The 18397-nt window shown below is 36.9% G+C and overlaps 2 protein-coding genes across 2 annotated transcripts; one reads left to right on the forward strand and one right to left on the reverse strand.

The window, feature by feature from the left end:
- The first annotated feature begins 1351 nt into the window (after positions 1 to 1351).
- Positions 1352 to 5681, forward strand: LOC130714498 (transcription factor EGL1). The gene is made up of 8 exons (XM_057564397.1): positions 1352 to 1871; positions 2341 to 2595; positions 2689 to 2785; positions 3211 to 3225; positions 3314 to 3370; positions 3457 to 4305; positions 4561 to 4989; positions 5284 to 5681. The coding sequence occupies exons 1-8, from the start codon at positions 1774 to 1776 to the stop codon at positions 5353 to 5355; spliced, it is 1872 nt and encodes a 623-aa protein (XP_057420380.1). The 5' UTR covers positions 1352 to 1773; the 3' UTR covers positions 5356 to 5681.
- Positions 5682 to 8606: 2925 nt separating this feature from the next.
- On the reverse strand, positions 8607 to 11703 carry LOC130713956 (uncharacterized). Its single transcript, XM_057563782.1, has 6 exons — positions 11076 to 11703; positions 10635 to 10885; positions 10167 to 10542; positions 9897 to 10028; positions 9641 to 9816; positions 8607 to 9091 (listed from the first exon to the last, which is right to left on the reverse strand). Exons 1-6 carry the CDS (start codon positions 11619 to 11621, stop codon positions 8968 to 8970), a joined length of 1605 nt encoding a protein of 534 aa, XP_057419765.1. The 5' UTR covers positions 11622 to 11703; the 3' UTR covers positions 8607 to 8967.
- Positions 11704 to 18397: the final 6694 nt, after the last annotated feature.

The following is an 18397-nucleotide window of genomic DNA, read 5'->3' on the forward strand; positions in this document are numbered from 1 at the left end:
GCCAAGAGTGGTGGAGGTTCTGCATACGTGTATGACTGGGTTTGCTGTGTGAATTGGATAAATATTATTACGGCTGATATTTTTTTCTTAATTAATCTCCACCAACTGCTATCAACAGTGTCATTGGCAAACCAAGTAAATTCAGACTAATTAACCGAGTTTTTTTTTTTTTGACAGTCATTAACCGAGTTTGTTGAACTTACTTGATGTGTTGGATCATATAATAACCACATAGTATTGGAGTAATTGGTTTTGTGTTGGATAAATAACAAACCATGCATGGACAAAAGCTATAAGTGAGTAGCATTTAAGCAAATTAATGTGGCTTGGAACCTTCCTAGCTAAGAACAAAAGATGCTTTAAATGTGATTAAAGTCTCTTGGAATTGTCAGAGTTAGCACGAGTTTAGTTCCCAATTCCTATACTCTTCAAGGCTTCAAATCTATACAAAAAGTAGTACCCACAAAATGTGTACCAATAGTTTCATTTATAAAATTTTCAAGTAAAAAAATAGTATAATTCTCAACAAGTTTATCTAAATACTATTGGTTCAAATACGTGGATCAAAATTCGTTGTCTCTATATTTTTTTTTCATATCAATAAGATTTTGTCATCTTAATTAAAAACTATTCTTGAAAAATTGTAATCAACCATTTTTTAAGATAACATGTCAAGATTTCGCTAGTGGGATTGAAAAGTAAAAGATTAAATGAGATAAAATATTTTCTCTTAGGTTTTTCAAACTCAGTTAAGTTAGGTTTTCATAAATAGTTAGCAACAATTTAGACCTAGTGACTCATTTTATTTATTTCGATTTTATTCAATATGTGTTTGGATTAGCATTAGTAGTATTGATTCAAAACTGTCAATTTGAGTTAACACAGATCCAATGAAATCTCATTTGATGGACAACCATCATTCCGTGACAATGTGAGTTTTTTTTAACTCGACAATGTGAGTTAAATTGATGTGATTAAGTTTGTATACAATTACGAAAAAAATATTTTCTAAGGTAATGTTATGAAATTTAATTATAAAATCACAAATTTGATAATGTTAAGTTAAATGGAGAAGTAACTTTTTTCTTTTCTTGTGACTAGTGAATCCAATTTTTAATGGGTGAAATCAATTTTACTGGTACACCCAAATAACATTTCAACGGATTAGAATAAGCAACTAGAATTGACTCTTTCTTTCTAACCCTGCTGTAAAACTTCCATGAGCTTTGTCATATACGCACGTATACTATATTATATAAACATGTCAAGATTTAATGTAAAAATGACGCAGGGTTATATATACAAACTTGTTTTTTTCCTCTTACGGTCTTCGAAGTGAGTGTCATATTTGTATTATTTTCATAGAAATAGTTAGGTAGTATCAAACAGAAACAAAGAAAAGAAATCAACAATGTGCTTCGTTTTCTAATCCAGTGACAACTCTCTCTTATAGCTCCTTGTTTGTTTTCTCTGCATTCCAGAGTACCATACAAAGTCTCACAAGACCACCAGCATTCTCTAGTCAACATCTTCAGCTACAATAATAGTTTTTTTTGGATTCTGAATCCAGCAACTTTTGAGTTACCATAGTTTTGGAATATATACTCCCTGAAGCTGTCGGTTAATAGTTCTGGCAGAACATTCTTCACTCAAGGAAACAAAGGGTAGTCCCTTGCAAGTAGAAGAATTCAGATGTTGAAGAGACACAAGTTCAACAAGAGCATACATAATAGGCTGTGATGTTCATTTTGAAATTTGGATCTACATGAGAAAATGGTGCCTGAAAACATGAAAAAACAACTTGCTTTGGCTCTGAGAAGCATCCAGTGGAGCTATGCAATCTTCTGGTCTGATTCACCTAACCAACCCGGGTACTTTAACTCAATCTTCCATGTTTGCTCTGCTGTGAATTATTTGACTTTGCACCTTCCCTTTGTTGAATATGTTAGGAAAATCCTTCTACGGTTGATTCTGCAGTCAAAATAAGAGAAACTTTTTGTAAGTAGCTACTGAGTGTCAGAATTGATTCTGAGAAAAAATAAGCTGGTCCAAACATGCTTTGCATCGAATCTTTATTGCATCGGATAATGTGGATAAGGGATAATTGAGAGAGACCTGAACTCGTGTTCAATATCTCCCAAGTCTAGTTGAACAGTGACTTTGTTCAATAGTTTTATTCTAACCATGTATTTCTCATCTTGGATGAACAGTAAACTATTTTGTTTGAATCTTGAAATCCTGAATCTACTGTTAGATTTTCTGGTAATACTTACTGGTTGTAAGGTTGTTACTGAGAAGCTATTTTGTTTAGAATCATTTTGTGCTGTGACCATTTTGCAGGGTCTTGAGCTGGGGTGAAGGGTATTACAATGGAGACATTAAGACAAGGAAGACAAGTCAAGGAGTAGAACTGAGTTCTGATCAAATAGGCTTCCACAGGAGTGAGCAACTAAGAGAGCTGTTCAAGTCCCTCAAAACTGCAGAGACCAACCCACAAACAAAAAGGCCTTCAGCTTCACTATCCCCTGAAGATCTCACTGATACAGAATGGTATTATTTGGTTTGTATGTCATTTGTATTCAACATTGGCCAAGGGTAAATTCAAAACTTTTCTCATTTTATCTGTTTTTTTTTTCCTTTTTTGGTTTTTAATGTTTCTAATTTATCCTCAAATCTGAGTTATTTTAGGTTACCAGGAAGAGTTGTAGCCAGTGGCCAACCCATTTGGATGACCAATGCTCATTCCACTGATTGCAAACTTTTTAGTCGCTGTCTGCTGGCAAAGGTTGGATTCTGTTTCTTGACTCGGCTTGTTCTTCTGTTTTTTATCTGAGTGCAGCTTTAAATAGGCCTAACCCAACTTTTAAAATAATATCACAGCTTATTGATCCTCTATTCTAAATCCGTCTATTGGAGACCACTCATATATGGAATGTCGGCAGATGTTCATTCATGCAAATTCCATGCTCAAAATGTCCAGCTTAGGGCGTGAATGAGTGTGCTGAGAAGTTTCACATTGACTAGAAATATATCAAAACAAGTCTTTATTTAGGGTAGAGTAGTCGTCACCCTTAGCTAGCTTCTCGGGTAGAGTTAGGCCTAGCCCAAATTCTTAAATTTAAGATTTCAGAGTCTTAAATATGACTTCTAATTCTTTGTTTGGTTTTCTTTCCATGAACACTTATGACAAATGTCATCTCCTGTGCTCAGAGTGCATCCATTCAGGTACCATTCTGATTTTTCTTTTCGTTTATTTGTCTTTGTATTATGAACTCTGATAGTTATTAACAGATTGCTTTATCTCAAATTTCAGACAGTGGTGTGTTTTCCTTTTATGGAAGGGGTCATTGAGCTAGGCACAACAGATCATGTAAGTTTTTCCCTTGATTTTGAAGTTCATATTACTATTCTGCAACTTCTAACCCTGTTGTTTACGTCTTCCTATTTTTGTTAAAGGTCTCAGAAGATCTCCATCTCATTGAACGGATCAAAACTTCTTTCTTGAACATTCTGCATGCTAATGATCCTTTAAAGTCCGGAGCCACATCAAAAGCGAGAGAGGAGGAAAGTGTTGCTTGTGTTGCAGCATTTGATCACAATGCTTACAATGCTGAATTAATTCCAGAAGTTGGGTATGGCATAATCAACACAACAACCTCTCCTGATGGAAGTTCTAATGCTTTACAAGCCAACCAACCACCAGATGAAACATTCATGGTTGATAGGATAAACCGTGGCAGCACGTCTCAATTCCAAAGCTGGCAAGTTGTTGATGATGAACTAAGCAACTGTGTCCACAACTCCGTGAATTCTAGTGACTGCATATCACAAACTTTTGCCAGCCCTGAGAAGATTGGTTCTGCTCCTAATGTTGAAAACCTTTCTGACCTTCAAAAGTGCAATAACCAAAAAATGACCTTAGTGGATCCTCTAAGTGATGATTGGCATTACCAAAAAGTTCTTTCTGCCCTTTTAAAAAACTCAGACCAGTTAAACATTGGGATGCATTTTCAGAACTTTTATCAGGAGTCAATCTTTTCCATTTGGAAGAAAGGAGGGCCTATGGATTGCCAAAGGCCAAGAGTAGGAGCCTCACAAAACTTGTTGAAGAAAGTGCTGTTTGAAGTTCCTAGGATGCACTTGGATGGATTGCTTGAGTCTCAAGAAGAGAATGACTATAAAGAGGGAACAAGACTAGAGGCTGATGAAAATGGCATGAACCATGTTTTGTCAGAAAGAAGAAGAAGAGCAAAACTAAATGAAAGGTTTTTAACACTTAGATCAATGGTCCCTTCAAATATCAAGGTAATTTTTATTTGAATAAAACTTAGATACAATACCTGTTTTATACTGTTGCCCAATGAACCACTCAATCATTCACTTTCTTAACATCTTATTAAGTTTATTAGTGTGATAGCTTGTTGTAATGGACAAAAGTAAAAATAGCATTTATGAAACTGCGCCTAAGTTTTGTCCAATAGTATATTTTAGTCTTGGCATTTGCTTGCTTGATTGTAAGTTTGTCACTGCTCAAATTAACCGACTGCATCATTCTTGCAGGATGACAAAGTTTCTATACTAGATGATGCAATTGAATACTTTAGAAGCCTCGAGAAAAGGATAAGAGAGTTAGAAGCTCAAAGGGACATAACTAATGTAGAAACTAGAGCTAAGAGTTCACCTCAAGATATGGTGGAGAGAACTTCTGATCATTATTCCAACAAAATTAACAATGGCAAGAAATCAGTGGTGAAAAAGAGAAAAATTTGTGACATGGAGAAGACTAATTCAGATGCTCTGAAAGTTAGTTCTACTAATGACGTTACTATCACTATGAATGATAATGATGTTGTAATTGAAATTACATGTTCTCCTAGAGCAGGAAGACTAATGGAAATTATGGAAGCACTTAACAGTCTCAATATATATTTCAAATCAGTTCAGTCAACAGAAGCTGATGGGCATCTTTATCTGACCATTAAATCTAAGGTGAGCACTTGGATATGCTTCTTGTTTTATACTTTTATGTATTTCATTGAACATGGCCAATTACTAAGTGCGTGTTTGGAAATTCATCTACCAGAATCAATTCTTGGAAGAAGTTTATTTGAGTAGCTTATAGACTTTAGAATTGATTCTGAGGAAAGAGAAGTTGATCTATATATGCTATAACTGGTTATGTTCTACATCCAAGTACCCTATTGCCTTTTATCTTAGGATTTTTTGAAAATGAAAAAAAAAATCTTAGCCTTTTATCTAAGATTAAGCCTTCTTTATCTGCAGTTAACAGGACCAACTAATGCAACAGCAAAAAGGATCAAACAAGCACTCCAAAAAGTGGTTTTGAAAAGTTGAATATTTGTATTTCACTAGATGATCATGGAGTTGTTCAATTTGATTCCTGCCATTGCCATGTGACACAGAGACTAGAGAGTTCATTATACTGGTGGAGTCACATGGAGATTCTTTCTGGAGACTTCTAATAAAGGGAAAAATAGTCTTTGAGCAATAGGCAATGGCATAACTTTTGATGATGTAACTTGACTTTTGTTTAAACAATTGTAAATGGGTACATAGACTTAGTTGACTAGTTTGGTATGTAATGCTGCTATTTGCCCCTATAGACTAACACAGTTTGACTAATGACTATAATTGATTGTGAGATTGACATTTTTAGAGCTCGTTTGAATGGTGGTTAAGAAACGCTTATTGCGTTTCTTCGATATTTTTTAGTAGATAAGTTTCAATAAATGTTCTTTAATCTGTATTCAAACGAACTCTTCATTATAATAGTCTTTCAAGTCAAATGTTTATTAAATACCAGATGTTGTAAAAGTCTTTCAAGTTGGATGTTTATTACAAACTAGATGCAAACCCATTATATATATATATGATAATTAGGTATTGAAAAAACATGATGATCCTTAGAAAATATTATTGATGATTTAAACTAAAATTCACATTCTAGCAACTTGAATGATCATGATTTTGAACTTAGTGTGAATTTACTAATCTAATATAATGGTAAGAATAGTTAATGAAAATAAGTGGAAATACAATTTGGAAATTATGAAAAGAGACTGAAAAGGCACTCAAATGTTATATATTATGTACCAAAAAGTTGAGGTTAAGAAAGCTGAAATGTTAATAGATCTTATATATTATAATAGATAAACCAACCTAGATGAGTGAGACTTATAATTTAATCAATCTCACATAAATTTTAACAAATAAAAATAGAGTGTTTGAAAAAAATTGTGCAAATGAGTTTTAGTAATTAACTTTTCTCTTCTTGTATATATCAAGAAATGCATGAGGGTGCAAATGGTATGTAGAATTGGTGACACATCAATGATATTTTAACCTGTGATGGTCTTCCTAAAACTTCTCATGACATAATCATCCTACAACACTTCATGATCTTTCCTTTCTAGTCATGTCAAGAAAAAAAAAAGAGCATAAATTATTTGAATAGTTTGACAAAATAGTAGGAGGATTCAAGTGTAGACCGTCTCCTTTTATGATAAAAAACAGCAGCCAGTGTAACGTAACAAGTTATATCAACAATTCCATTCATTCTTATTTGTTTATTTATTTCCTAATACTAATACTTACTAGTTAGTCCTGGTCAAATTGAGTTTGCAGTATTATAATCTCCTTTATGCTTTTCAGCTTTTTATATATTTTAGAGAATCAAAGAAGTGCTTTGTTGGCTTTTGACGGATCAAATAGATTACACATTCAATTCAAAGCTTTCAATTTTGAGTCAATATATATTTGGTCAAATTAATTTGATATACTTCAATAAAACTATAAATTGTGTTGTTTCGTCTGATATGCGTGAACGCATGTAAACCATGTTGTTCTCATCGTTCAACTTAGTATTCAACGATGGGAGTAAAGAACTATATCCTAATCAATACATTGAACTTGATGATGTGGTCTTATTCCTTATTGCATCTAGCTTTCGGCTGTTTATATACCTCTATGTTGATGGTTTAATGTTCTAATATCAGTCAGCGCTAATACTAACGAGCATTAGCAATCACTTTAAGGTAAAAAGTGAAGAAAAAAAACTATTATTGTATTGAAATAAATGTGTTTACGTTTTAACTTAATTGATATCCAAATTCATGTCAATAAGTCCCACCTCCTTTATTTTTTTTATTTTTTTTTTTGAAAATTAAAAACAAGAAAGATGTTTGGAGATTTCAATTTCAAGAACTCCAAATAAGAACTTTTCAGAAACTGTTATAGAAAATAGATTAAGCCATAATTTTTTAATTTTTTCAGTTTTAAACTCTAAAAATATATAAACAATTTTTAAAAACTGCAAATGACCAAAGTTTTTAGTATTAAAAGCTGGAAAAAAAAATTGTTTTCGTAGGTAATTTGTAGTACTTTGTACCAAACAAGTTTCTCTGTTTTGTTATTTTAGAAGTATAAAACAGTACTCAAATTAATTAGCATTTTTTTTTCACAAATATCATTGGTGGGGTGGGGCATTGTTCATGGTCACAATAAATTGTCGATAATTCAGACATAGAAAAATCTTCAAACTTCTCAACTGCCAATCTTCAAACATTTGAACTTGTTATCCAGTCAGTCCATAACAGCAAACACGTGATACTATTGGATGTTGACCATGTCTTTCTTGTACAGTAAACGTTCACTATACGAATTGGTTTCTCCTTTCAATTGCTAGACACATTAATGCATTCATAGAATACCACAATTATTAAATTTGAAAAGAAATTTCAACACATTCAATTGGCGTTAATTTATTTAAAATGGGGTGGTCACCATTAGTTGGATTACCTGCTCATGGTTGATAAAACTTTCTTACTTTTAATCAATTAACCATATTTAACTAAATTTTCAAATGACAGTTATAACTTCTCATATTTTTCCTACACCTTTCGAAGAACTAAATCCACAATGATAATTTTGAAGAGTGCCCTTTCAAAGTTCAGTTTCAGAATTTGACCTGATGTGAACATCGTTTTGGTGGAGTAATCCGATGGAATTTTTTTGTTACAAAGAACTTACTTTTCAAAGTGGTGGAATGAGTGACAAAAACCCAACCTTAAAACCAGCATCATTTCAAGCATATCTGGACAAATTCAGCATCATTTTAAAACAAAAAATGAACGAAACCCTTCATAGATTGGGATGAATATGCTTTCATGTTAACTCAACTAGTATCTAAATGCACACGAAGTAGTAACTGGAGGCACACAAAGTAGTAGAATAGACCAACATTATGTCACGTTTGGAGTGAAGTAAAATAGGTGAACTACAATGAGACTACATAAGGTAATATAGCCATATATGGAATAGAAGTAACTGAGCCCATAAAAGGTACTTGGACAACCTAAAATATAAGAGAAGGGGTAGTTTAGCAACTACTATGAACTACCTACAGTCACAAATTTTCGTATATCTTCACCATTCAGTCAAATTTTTAAGTGGGAAAAAGAAGACACATATTTGACAGAACATTGCAAAACATTGGCTTTTTTAAATGTTTGCAAGTGGCCAGAGCGAGAGTTCAAAATACCAAATTTAAGCTGTGATAAGATAACTGATAAACGATGCAACATGAGGACCAAAAAACCAACAATGCAACATAACTCACTTCATGTTTACATAATGCACCTAGGCTAGGAAAACTCCACAAATCAAGACATACCAAGTGATCTTACGATCTCTCAGGAACAAATGCCATTGATTCATGAGAAATAATCAATACAAATGTAATTCTATCAAAACTCTAGCTCTTCCAATCTATCAAGATTCATATCAATCCCATAAAAAATTCCCTCTTCAATCACTGCCCTTCCCACCAAGCCCTAGGCAGGCAGGGAAAAAAGACAATAAAAATCAAGCAAGTAAATAGCCAGTACCTTAGCACATATACAACATTAAAGTACCTCATTACTATGGCAACTACTATTCAACATGATATTATTCCCATTCAATTGTTGATGGAGGCTTTGATGTAATGTCTTGCACGACACGGTTCACACCACGGACACCATTACAGATCTTGCGTGCAACATCATCAAGGAACTTGTGCTCAAAGTTATACCTGGAATTTATTTCAACAGATAGTCACTACAAAGTGTTGTGAAACATGATAAGCAACAATACTTAAAAGTTCTAACAGTTAGCCAGTAGAATAATTTAAAAGAACTTGCATCACAAGTACAAAATGAATGCCCTGAGGGTGATTTATTTTCAACAAGCATTAAGCTCCTAGTATCTAATTAAGATCATGATACAACTTAATGAGATGATAATGTGGCTAAGAAACACCGCTAACACCTAAATATTTCAGAATTTTCTAATGTATTTAGGTGTTTTTAAAGTCTCAATCAAGCTTAACTTTTCTTATACTATCACACACACATCAGTGTTGGAAGTAGAAAGCTTCCCCTGTATCAAATATATTATGCAACAGAAACAATATTGCGAAGCAGAATATCCTGTCATATAATGGGAAGCGCATCACACGCATCAAATGTTTAACACACTACTGGTAACTTACCGTAAAAAAAAGAAATAAGAAAACAAAATAGGGTTATGCAGTGGCAAGTTAACATAACCAAAAAAGTTATTTAGTACAGTTAACTCTTACCAGTCTGCAGTCATGCCATCTTGACTTGTAACAGCTCTGAGAGCAACAACATGGGAGTGTGTTCTTTGATCACCTTGAACTCCAACAGATCGCACCGGCAAGAAAACTGCAAAGGCTTGCCATATTGAATCATAAAGGCCAGCTTCCTTGATTGACTGAATGAAAATCTCATCAACCTGAAAAAATAACATCGGACTTAAAGACTAAAGGTAAATAAATATTGCTGATAAAACATAAGCACAAAAGCTCCATGTACCTGTCTAAGGATATCTAAGGCATTTCCTTGGGTCACATCACCCAAAACTCTTACTGCAAGACCTGGCCCAGGGAATGGATGGCGTTTCAGAAAGCCCTCAGGAACATCCAAGATCTTTCCTAATTGACGAACCTTTGTACATGGATAAGTGAAAAAAATCAATGCATATACAACATAACATGAGTATCATGACAAACTCATCATAGATAGATATAAAAGAGAATCCAATTCGAAGCATATGCAAACAAGTAAATAGATCAAAAGCAAAACCTCATCCTTGAACAGAAGCTTAAGCGGTTCAATAAGCTTCAATTTCATGTCCTTTGGAAGACCTCCAACATTATGGTGGCTCTTGATGGTATGGGAATGGGTCCTCCCACTTCCAGGTGGCGGGCAGGACTCAATCACATCTGGGTACAATGTCCCCTGAACCAAGTAAGTAGGTTTCTTCCCTATTTTCTGCTCCAGCTCATGAGCAAAAGCATCAAAGATGGCGATAAACTCCTTCCCAATAATCTTCCTCTTCTGCTCAGGATCCGTCACACCTTTCAGCTCTGAAAGAAATTGATTTGCAGCATCAACACACACAACCGGTAAATGAAGATCCTTTTCAAAAGTCTCCATCACACGTTCCTGCTCCTTATACCTGCACACACACACACAAAAAATAAGAAACCATAAAACCTCATGAATGTGATGATAAAAAGAAAAGAAAAAACACGCCGAATTTGTGGTCACCTGAGCAAGCCATTGTCTACAAAAACACAATGAAGCCTATCTCCAATGGCTCTATGGACAAGAGTAGCAGCAACAGTGGAATCCACACCACCAGACAAGGCACAAATAACATGCTCATCAGGCCCCACCGTGTTGTTAATCACCTTCACCTCTTCCTCCAACAAATCCTCCATCTTCCACCCTGCTGCCACCCCACAAACTTCAAACAGAAAATGCCGCAAGGTCTCCATTCCTTCCGGCGTATGAGTCACCTACCACAACAACCAACACACATAACCATTAGTGCATTCTTATTTTCACTGTCTAAACATAATTCAAGACAAGTTTACACATAAACTAAGACTAGAAAGTGATTCTAGAGTATTTTGAGGTGGAACCAAACATGTACTATTAATTAGATTTTAATTCAATTGCAAAATGGAAAAGGTGAATGGAGCATACCTCAGGGTGGTACTGCAGGCCATAGAACTTGGAGGAAGGGTTTTCGATGGCGGCGACGGAGCCTTGCTGACTCCGGGCAACAACATTGAAACCAGGAGGAAGAGCAGCGGCTTCATCACCATGGCTCATCCAAACAACTTGCTTATGGCCAACCTTGTAGGAGGGGAACAGAGCCGAGGGGTGCTCAACAGTGATCTCCATACGACCATACTCCTGCGTGTGTCCGACGCGGACATCGCCGCCGAGGCGCTGGACGAGAAGCTGCAGGCCGTAGCAGATACCGAGGACAGCGACGCCGTTGGTGCGGGCCCAGTCGAGGAAGCCGTCAGGGAAGGAAGGGGAGTCGGGAGTGTGGACGGAGTGGGGGCCGCCGGAGAGGATGACGACGGAGGGGTTGAGTTCGGAGATGGCGGAGAGGGAGGAGGTGCCGGAGATGCAGAGGGAGAAGACGGAGAGGGATCGGATGCGGCGAGTGATGAGGTGAGTGTATTGGGAACCGAAGTCGAGGATGAGAACGAGGTCGGATTTCACGGCTTTGGGTTCCATTTTTGGCGGCGGTGGCTGCTGCTGCTGCTGCTACAATAATAGGGTTTATGGTGGCTGCTGAGTAATAGGACCAGGGTTTATGGCTTTATGCTATCCAATAGTGAAGGCTAAAAATATGTAATAATTGCAATAAATATTTTTTTTTTCTATTAATACTGATCGTAATCACGGATTACTAAAAATAATCAAGATTTTAGGTTTGGCGGGAACCCCATAGTAATAAGGATTTTATTTTATGATTTTTTAGGTTTTTCCTTTATTTGTTTTTCAACATCTCAGTAGGATTTTAGTTATAGTGTAGACTTTTTTTTATCGAAAAGATAAATTGCATCATCTATGAATTAATCACTTAATCACTCCACCTCCCTCATTTAACTTATATGTCATCTAACTCTTACCACTTGAGTTATCATTCTCCTTTGTTTTTGCCCTCTGTTCTTTTCAATTCCCTTTCGAGATCCCTTCACGCAATCCTTCATGCATCTTCATCCCCAAATTGGTGTTTCTACGTCCCTTAACCATCATCTTCTCAAGGATTTTAACCCACAAGAGAAAAGATCACAGTGGCAAGATCTAAGATCCTTGATTTAAGTGAAGGAAGAAAGCCAAAAGCTCTAGTCCCATCTTTTTCTGTTATGGAATTGGATAGTTACTGTTGATCGATTGACAACTGGCCTTCAATCTTGTTGGAAATTGCTTCATCGCTAACAAGAATTATCCTTTTGCTTTGACTAGAACTCAATTTGTTTGCGTCTGGTGAAGCAATTGCTTCTAAAAACCCATGCCCCACCTCACTAGAGCTAGAATTACCTTTCTGCCCTCCACTCCAGGCCCAAAATGGAAAAAAAAACCAGCCCTTTGGTCCAGCCCATCACCGCCTAAAGAAAAACCTAGCGTGTCACGTGCCCCAACAAGGCAACCAACGTCAACGCTAGCGACAACATCCACCTTACTGTCAGAGCCACCTGTTTGTCATTTCCCATGAAAATTGTTGTTGGCCAACGTGTTCCCTGCATTTGTGGCCCGAGAGGATGTTGTGCTCACCCTAATTTTCTCAAGCAACCGTGTGCCGCCACCCTCCTCCGGAGGAACACCGGTTCCGCCACCCAATTGATCATGAGCACCTGACCCCTTCCTCTGATTCCGACGCTGACCATGCTGCGAGCCATCTACTTCCTCTTCTTGTAGTTTCGAGTGGCACCCACAGTCACCATTGAACGACAAGCCCTGTTCTTCGAGCAATTTAATTTTGAAATCCCTCTCGTTGATCCTTACTGATGTCTTTTGTGACACCTGCTTCCACATTGTTGTGCTTAGGTGTAGCCTTGTGAACTCCACCCCGACGAAGGTTGTCGTTTTCTCATCAATATGAATGAGGTTTCTGACGGTAGCCACAACAAGTTCGAAGCACTCTTTTCTCCAAAGATTTAAAGGGATGCCATTCCTTTGCTTCCTTCAAAACTTCATCTATATCCACCTCACCTGAACCTGAAATCAGCACTAGATCCCCCCCCCATGTACCTCACATGCAGAGTCTCAAGTCCAATCACCAGGGATGAGCACTATAAAGCATGAATCAGACTCAAATCCTTCACCCTGCCCACTCTGCATCCTTACAGCCACCCAAGATCAGAGCAATCCACTTGCAGGCTTGCGTCCCTTGGCACCTCCCCTCCATCCTTTATCTCCCTGTCACCAATGGCATCCTCCTTCCTTTTACCACGCATATTTCTATAATTAGGATACTTCAGCTTCACCGCATCGGCGTAGGACACCTCCTTCTTTCTCTCCCGCTGAAAACCTACCCCACTACGCCCAGAGTCATGTTGGTCCCGTGTCATAGCAGAAGGTCTTGAGGACACCTTTGTCTTGGATACCTTTGCAAATTTGGGACGATTTACATGGAGTTTCATGGCACCCATAAACAAGTGGTCTAGCTCATACTCAAGCTTGTCAATTTCTAGAACTTGAAGGAACCTCACAAAACCAAACCTTTGTCCTACTTTGTCTCTTTTACGTGGAATGTAAACATCCCATACCATCCCCCTCCTCTGAAATACCTTCCAAAGCTCCTTCTCATCTACCGAATCAGGGAAATGAGTGAAGAAAAAGGAAGTCACGTCATTTCGCCCGTCGTTCACCCACCATTCTCTCTCCCACTCGCCCTCTCGCCCTCCCTCCCTCTCTCTCATCTTTCTCCCTCTAACAGTAATCTCTCAACAATCTATCCAAGAGGAGTATCCTTTACATGGTCAACACATTGGGTTCCCTGATTTGTCTAATCATAATGATCCTTGGCCAAATGTCTCGACACATTTTTTTTACACTGCAATTTTTTTCCAATCTAACTAGTATTTTGCTTGATCAATAGAAAGTGGGAAGCGGCCATTTGGCCTTGGTTTCTGAATTTTCCTTCTCAGTTACCCATAATAAGCTATGAGAGTTGAGTTGGAAGCCATGGAGTCAAACAATACATGGTATATTGTGACTTTACCACAAGGAAAACATAAAGCTAGGTGCAAATGGGTGTATAAGTTGAAACTCAGCCCTGGCACAATTGAGAGACACAAAGCAAGATTCGTAGCCAAAGGGTGCACACAACAGAATGGTATAGATTACATGGATACATTCTCAACAGTGGCCACAAATACTACTGGTAGACTCCTTTTCTCCTTTAGCAGCTCAACACAATTGGTGTCTCTCTCAACTAGATATCAATAATGCTTTCCTCAATGGAGATTTTTGTGAGAAAGTGTACATGGAGATTCTCAAGGGTATCTTACCTAGTATGGGCTTGCTTAGTTAATTCCTGCAATCTCTAAAGGCTGAAAAGCATTTCTAGTCCCACACAAATCTAAATTGTGCAAAACAAGTCCCTAAATTTAAAAAATAGCATTTTTGACCCCCGACGTTACACTCTGTCAACAGTTTTGGTCCCTTTTCCCTTTTCTGTTAAAAATTTAACATTTTCTGGAAAACCCAGAAAATATTCATCATCTTCAAACATTTATCCATTATCTTCATCATTTTGTTCAGAAAACCAAGAAAAAAAAGCATAAGAGCTACCATCAAAATCAAGTTCAACATATAAATAAAAGCAAAATGATACATCAATAGCATCCAATGTTAGCCACATCCAAGCATCTCATAAGTATAGCCACGAAACTAAGCTCCTAGACACTTTGTCAAACACGTAAGAGACAGAAACAGGTAGAGCTTCTAGTTCTTCCAAATGTCAATTTCATGGATTCGACCCAAGACCATAGAGGCAGCATCTCTATGCACCAAAGAACTTCCCCAATGCCATAGAGCCAGCGCCAAGTTTTCTTAACAAATTACTACGACGCCTTGGAATCCTTAACATCTTTGGTCACCCCAACATGGAACCGTGGTTAAACCACCACCATACTCGCACCCACCAGCGCCCACACCCTCCACCACCTACCACCGCACACCACAACACGACCGACAGCAGCAAACCCAAACCCACACACACCAGCCAAGAGGGCCAAATATGATTCAGATGCAGTAACAGACCCAAATGCAAAACCCACCACAACGACCTCCTCTTCCAGATCCACCGCCGCTAATCCCCATTCCTCTTCCAGATCTGAATCGTGAAGCCACCGTCTTCTAGATTTGGTTGTGGTGGAGCTTTTGTTACGGTGGTGGTGGCTGAAGGCGATGGTGCGTTTCGCGGTAGCTCTAATCTTGTTGAGGAGGTAGCTTAGGAATGTTAGTGATGGGGGTGTTGGGTGTGGTCATCATGAAGAGGAAGAAGATATAGCTCAAGAACAACTTATGGGTTATTAACTTTTATTTTATTTTATAATCAATTTTTTTGGTCCAATAACATTTTTAAACTCATAATCGTTACTTTTTTGACGGAAAAACGATGAGGGGCCGAAACTGTTGACGGAGTGTAACGTCGGGATCAAAAATGCTATTTTTAAAATGTAGCGACTCATTTTGCACAATTCAAATTTGTGGGGGACTAAAAGTGCTATTAAGCCATCTCTAAAAGAGATCTTCATTTTCATTAAGGAGTTTGTCGCTGTGGAATACAAGAAAGGAAAAACACAAAATAAAATGCAAGCAATGAAAAACCTAAATCAAATACAAGCAAGGCTTACGCTTCACTGATGACCTTAGAACTACACTCCTTCTCTGTACTTAGTGAACTTAAACTCTCTTTACAAAATCTGACATGCTTAATGTCATGTCCCTGAAATACAAATATACAATGAATCAGATCAGAAACCCTAACTGAAATTGAAATCAAAATTACAAGAAAAAGAGACCTAACTATATGGCTAAAAAAATTGTTGGTAGATGCTTCCCATTGGAGCTATATATAACCTGTTACGTTTCACCCGATCAAGTTCTTCTAGCAGCTTGGCATTTACTTCAGCATTGCAAACGAATGAAGAACAATAATGACTTGGCACAGAGGATAAGAAATAAGAAAGAAGAGAGAATAAGGAACTTACTCCATGTTGGGAGCGGTGGAGAGGTGCGTTTTGGAGGAATCCGATCTAAGCGGTGGAGATTCCAGTGGAAACGGTGGAAACCACTAGCGGGACCTCTCTTCAGCTCTCTCTAGCAGAGATGTCAGATACATCTTAATGTTTTAAAATAAATGTTTAAATGCTGATCAAAATAATCCAAACTTTTTTCTTTTTCTTTTTGTTTACGTCAACAGAAAATAAGCTTCGCTCAAGAACGTTCAAAAAAAAAAGTGCCCATATATATATATAAAAAAGGAAAATGAGAGTTATATATATTACTTGTCCCTTAAATTGGATTGTTTGTTTTCATTTCTTCTCTTTATATTTTCCTATTTCCTATATATGAAATCTAACATTACTTCCCCATTACAGAATCCTAGCAAATAATAAAGCTTCGAGCAGAGGTAGATTTTATTCTAAAAAATTGCAGTAGGTTCCATTTCATGTCACCTTTTTAATTTAAGTGTATGATGTTCATTATTAATTTAGAAATATTAAATAAATTTATGATTCATTATCAAAAATGTATTTTCAAGAGAATATACGTCAAATCTTACATGGGAAATAAACATTTAAGGTAGTTCATTTCAATTTTATGACCATCCAACTTTTTCTGCGTTGTTAGGTCTCTGTTGAGTGTTGGTTGTTTGTTGTTTTTAGAGAGCGTTACATAGGGTATGTTGTAATAACTTAAGAGGCTGCTCCAAATCATTTTGTTTACATATGTTGCTTGTTTTCAAGTATTTTGACAAATTGTTGTGGAGGCTATTCACTGAGACCCCAACCACCTTTGCTGATTGGTCAATTTATCTCGACTTTTCTGTCAAGATAAGCCATGATCTCCTAGCATTTTTCTTTGATGTTCAATATCATCACTCCATGTTTTGGAGCGGTGGAGATGTCGTTTTGGAGGAAAAAGAGAGCTATATATTACTGGTTACGTTTCTCGATCAAGTTCTTCTAGCAGTTTGACATTCACTTCAGCACTGCAAACGAATGAAGAACAAAAATTACTTGGCACAGAGGAGAAGAAAGAAGAAAGAAGAAAGAAAAAAGATGAGAGAATACAGAACTTACTCCATGTTGGGAGCGGTGGAGAGTTGCGTTTTGGAGGAATTCGATCTAAGCGGTGTAGATCCCGGTGGAAAGGGAAGTGTATGATGTTCATTATTAATTTAGAAATATTAAATAAATTTATGATTCATTATCAAAAATGTATTTTCAAGAGAAAATATGTCAAATCATACATGGGAAATAAACATTTGAGGTAGTTCATTTCAATTTTATGACCATCAAACTTTTTCTGCGTTGTTAGGTTTATGTTGAGTATTGGTTGTTTGTTGTTTTTAGAGAGCGTTACCTAGTGTATTTTGTAATAACTTAAGAGACTGCTCCAAATCATTTTGTTTACATATGTTGCTTGCTTTCAAGTATTTTGACAAATTGTTGTGGAGGCTATTCACTGAGACCCCAACCACCTTTGTCGATTGGTTAATTTATCTCGACTTTTCTGTCAAGATAAGCAATGATCTCCTAGCATTTTTCTTTTTCAATATCATCACTCCATGTTTTGGACCGGTGGAGAGGTGCGTTTTGGAGGAAAAAGAGAGCTATATATTACCGGTTACGTTCACCCGATCAAGTTCTTCTAGCAGTTTGGCATTCACTTCAGCACTGCAAACGAATGAAGAACAAAAATGACTTGGCACAGAGGAGAAGAAAGAAGAAAGATGAGAGAATATATAACTTACTCCATGTTGGGAGCGGTGGAGATGTGCGTTTTGGAGGAATCTGATCTAAGCGGTGGAGATCCCGGTGGAAAGGGAAGTGTATGATGTTCATTATTAATTTAGAAATATTAAATAAATTTATGATTCATGATCAAAAACGTATTTTCAAGAGAAAATATGTCAAATCCTACATGGGAAATAAACATTTGAGGTAGTTCATTTCAATTTTATGACCATTCAACTTTTCCTGCGTTGTTAGGTCTCTGTTGAGTATTGGTTGTTTGTTGTTTTTAGAGAGCGTTACCTAGGGTATGCTGTAATAACTTAAGAGGCTGCTCCAAATCATTTTGTTTACATATGTTGTTTGCTTTCAAGTACTTTTGAAAAATTGTTGTGGGTGCTATTCACTGAGACCCCCAACCACTTTTGCTTATTGGTCAATTTATCTCGACTTTTCTGTCAAGATAAGCAATGATCTCCTAGCATTTTCCTTTGATGTTCCATATCATCAGTCCATGTATTGGAGCGGTGGAGAGGT

Source organism: Lotus japonicus, chromosome 4, assembly GCF_012489685.1.
Source record: "Lotus japonicus ecotype B-129 chromosome 4, LjGifu_v1.2".
In the NCBI taxonomy this organism is placed as follows: Eukaryota; Viridiplantae; Streptophyta; class Magnoliopsida; order Fabales; family Fabaceae; genus Lotus; species Lotus japonicus.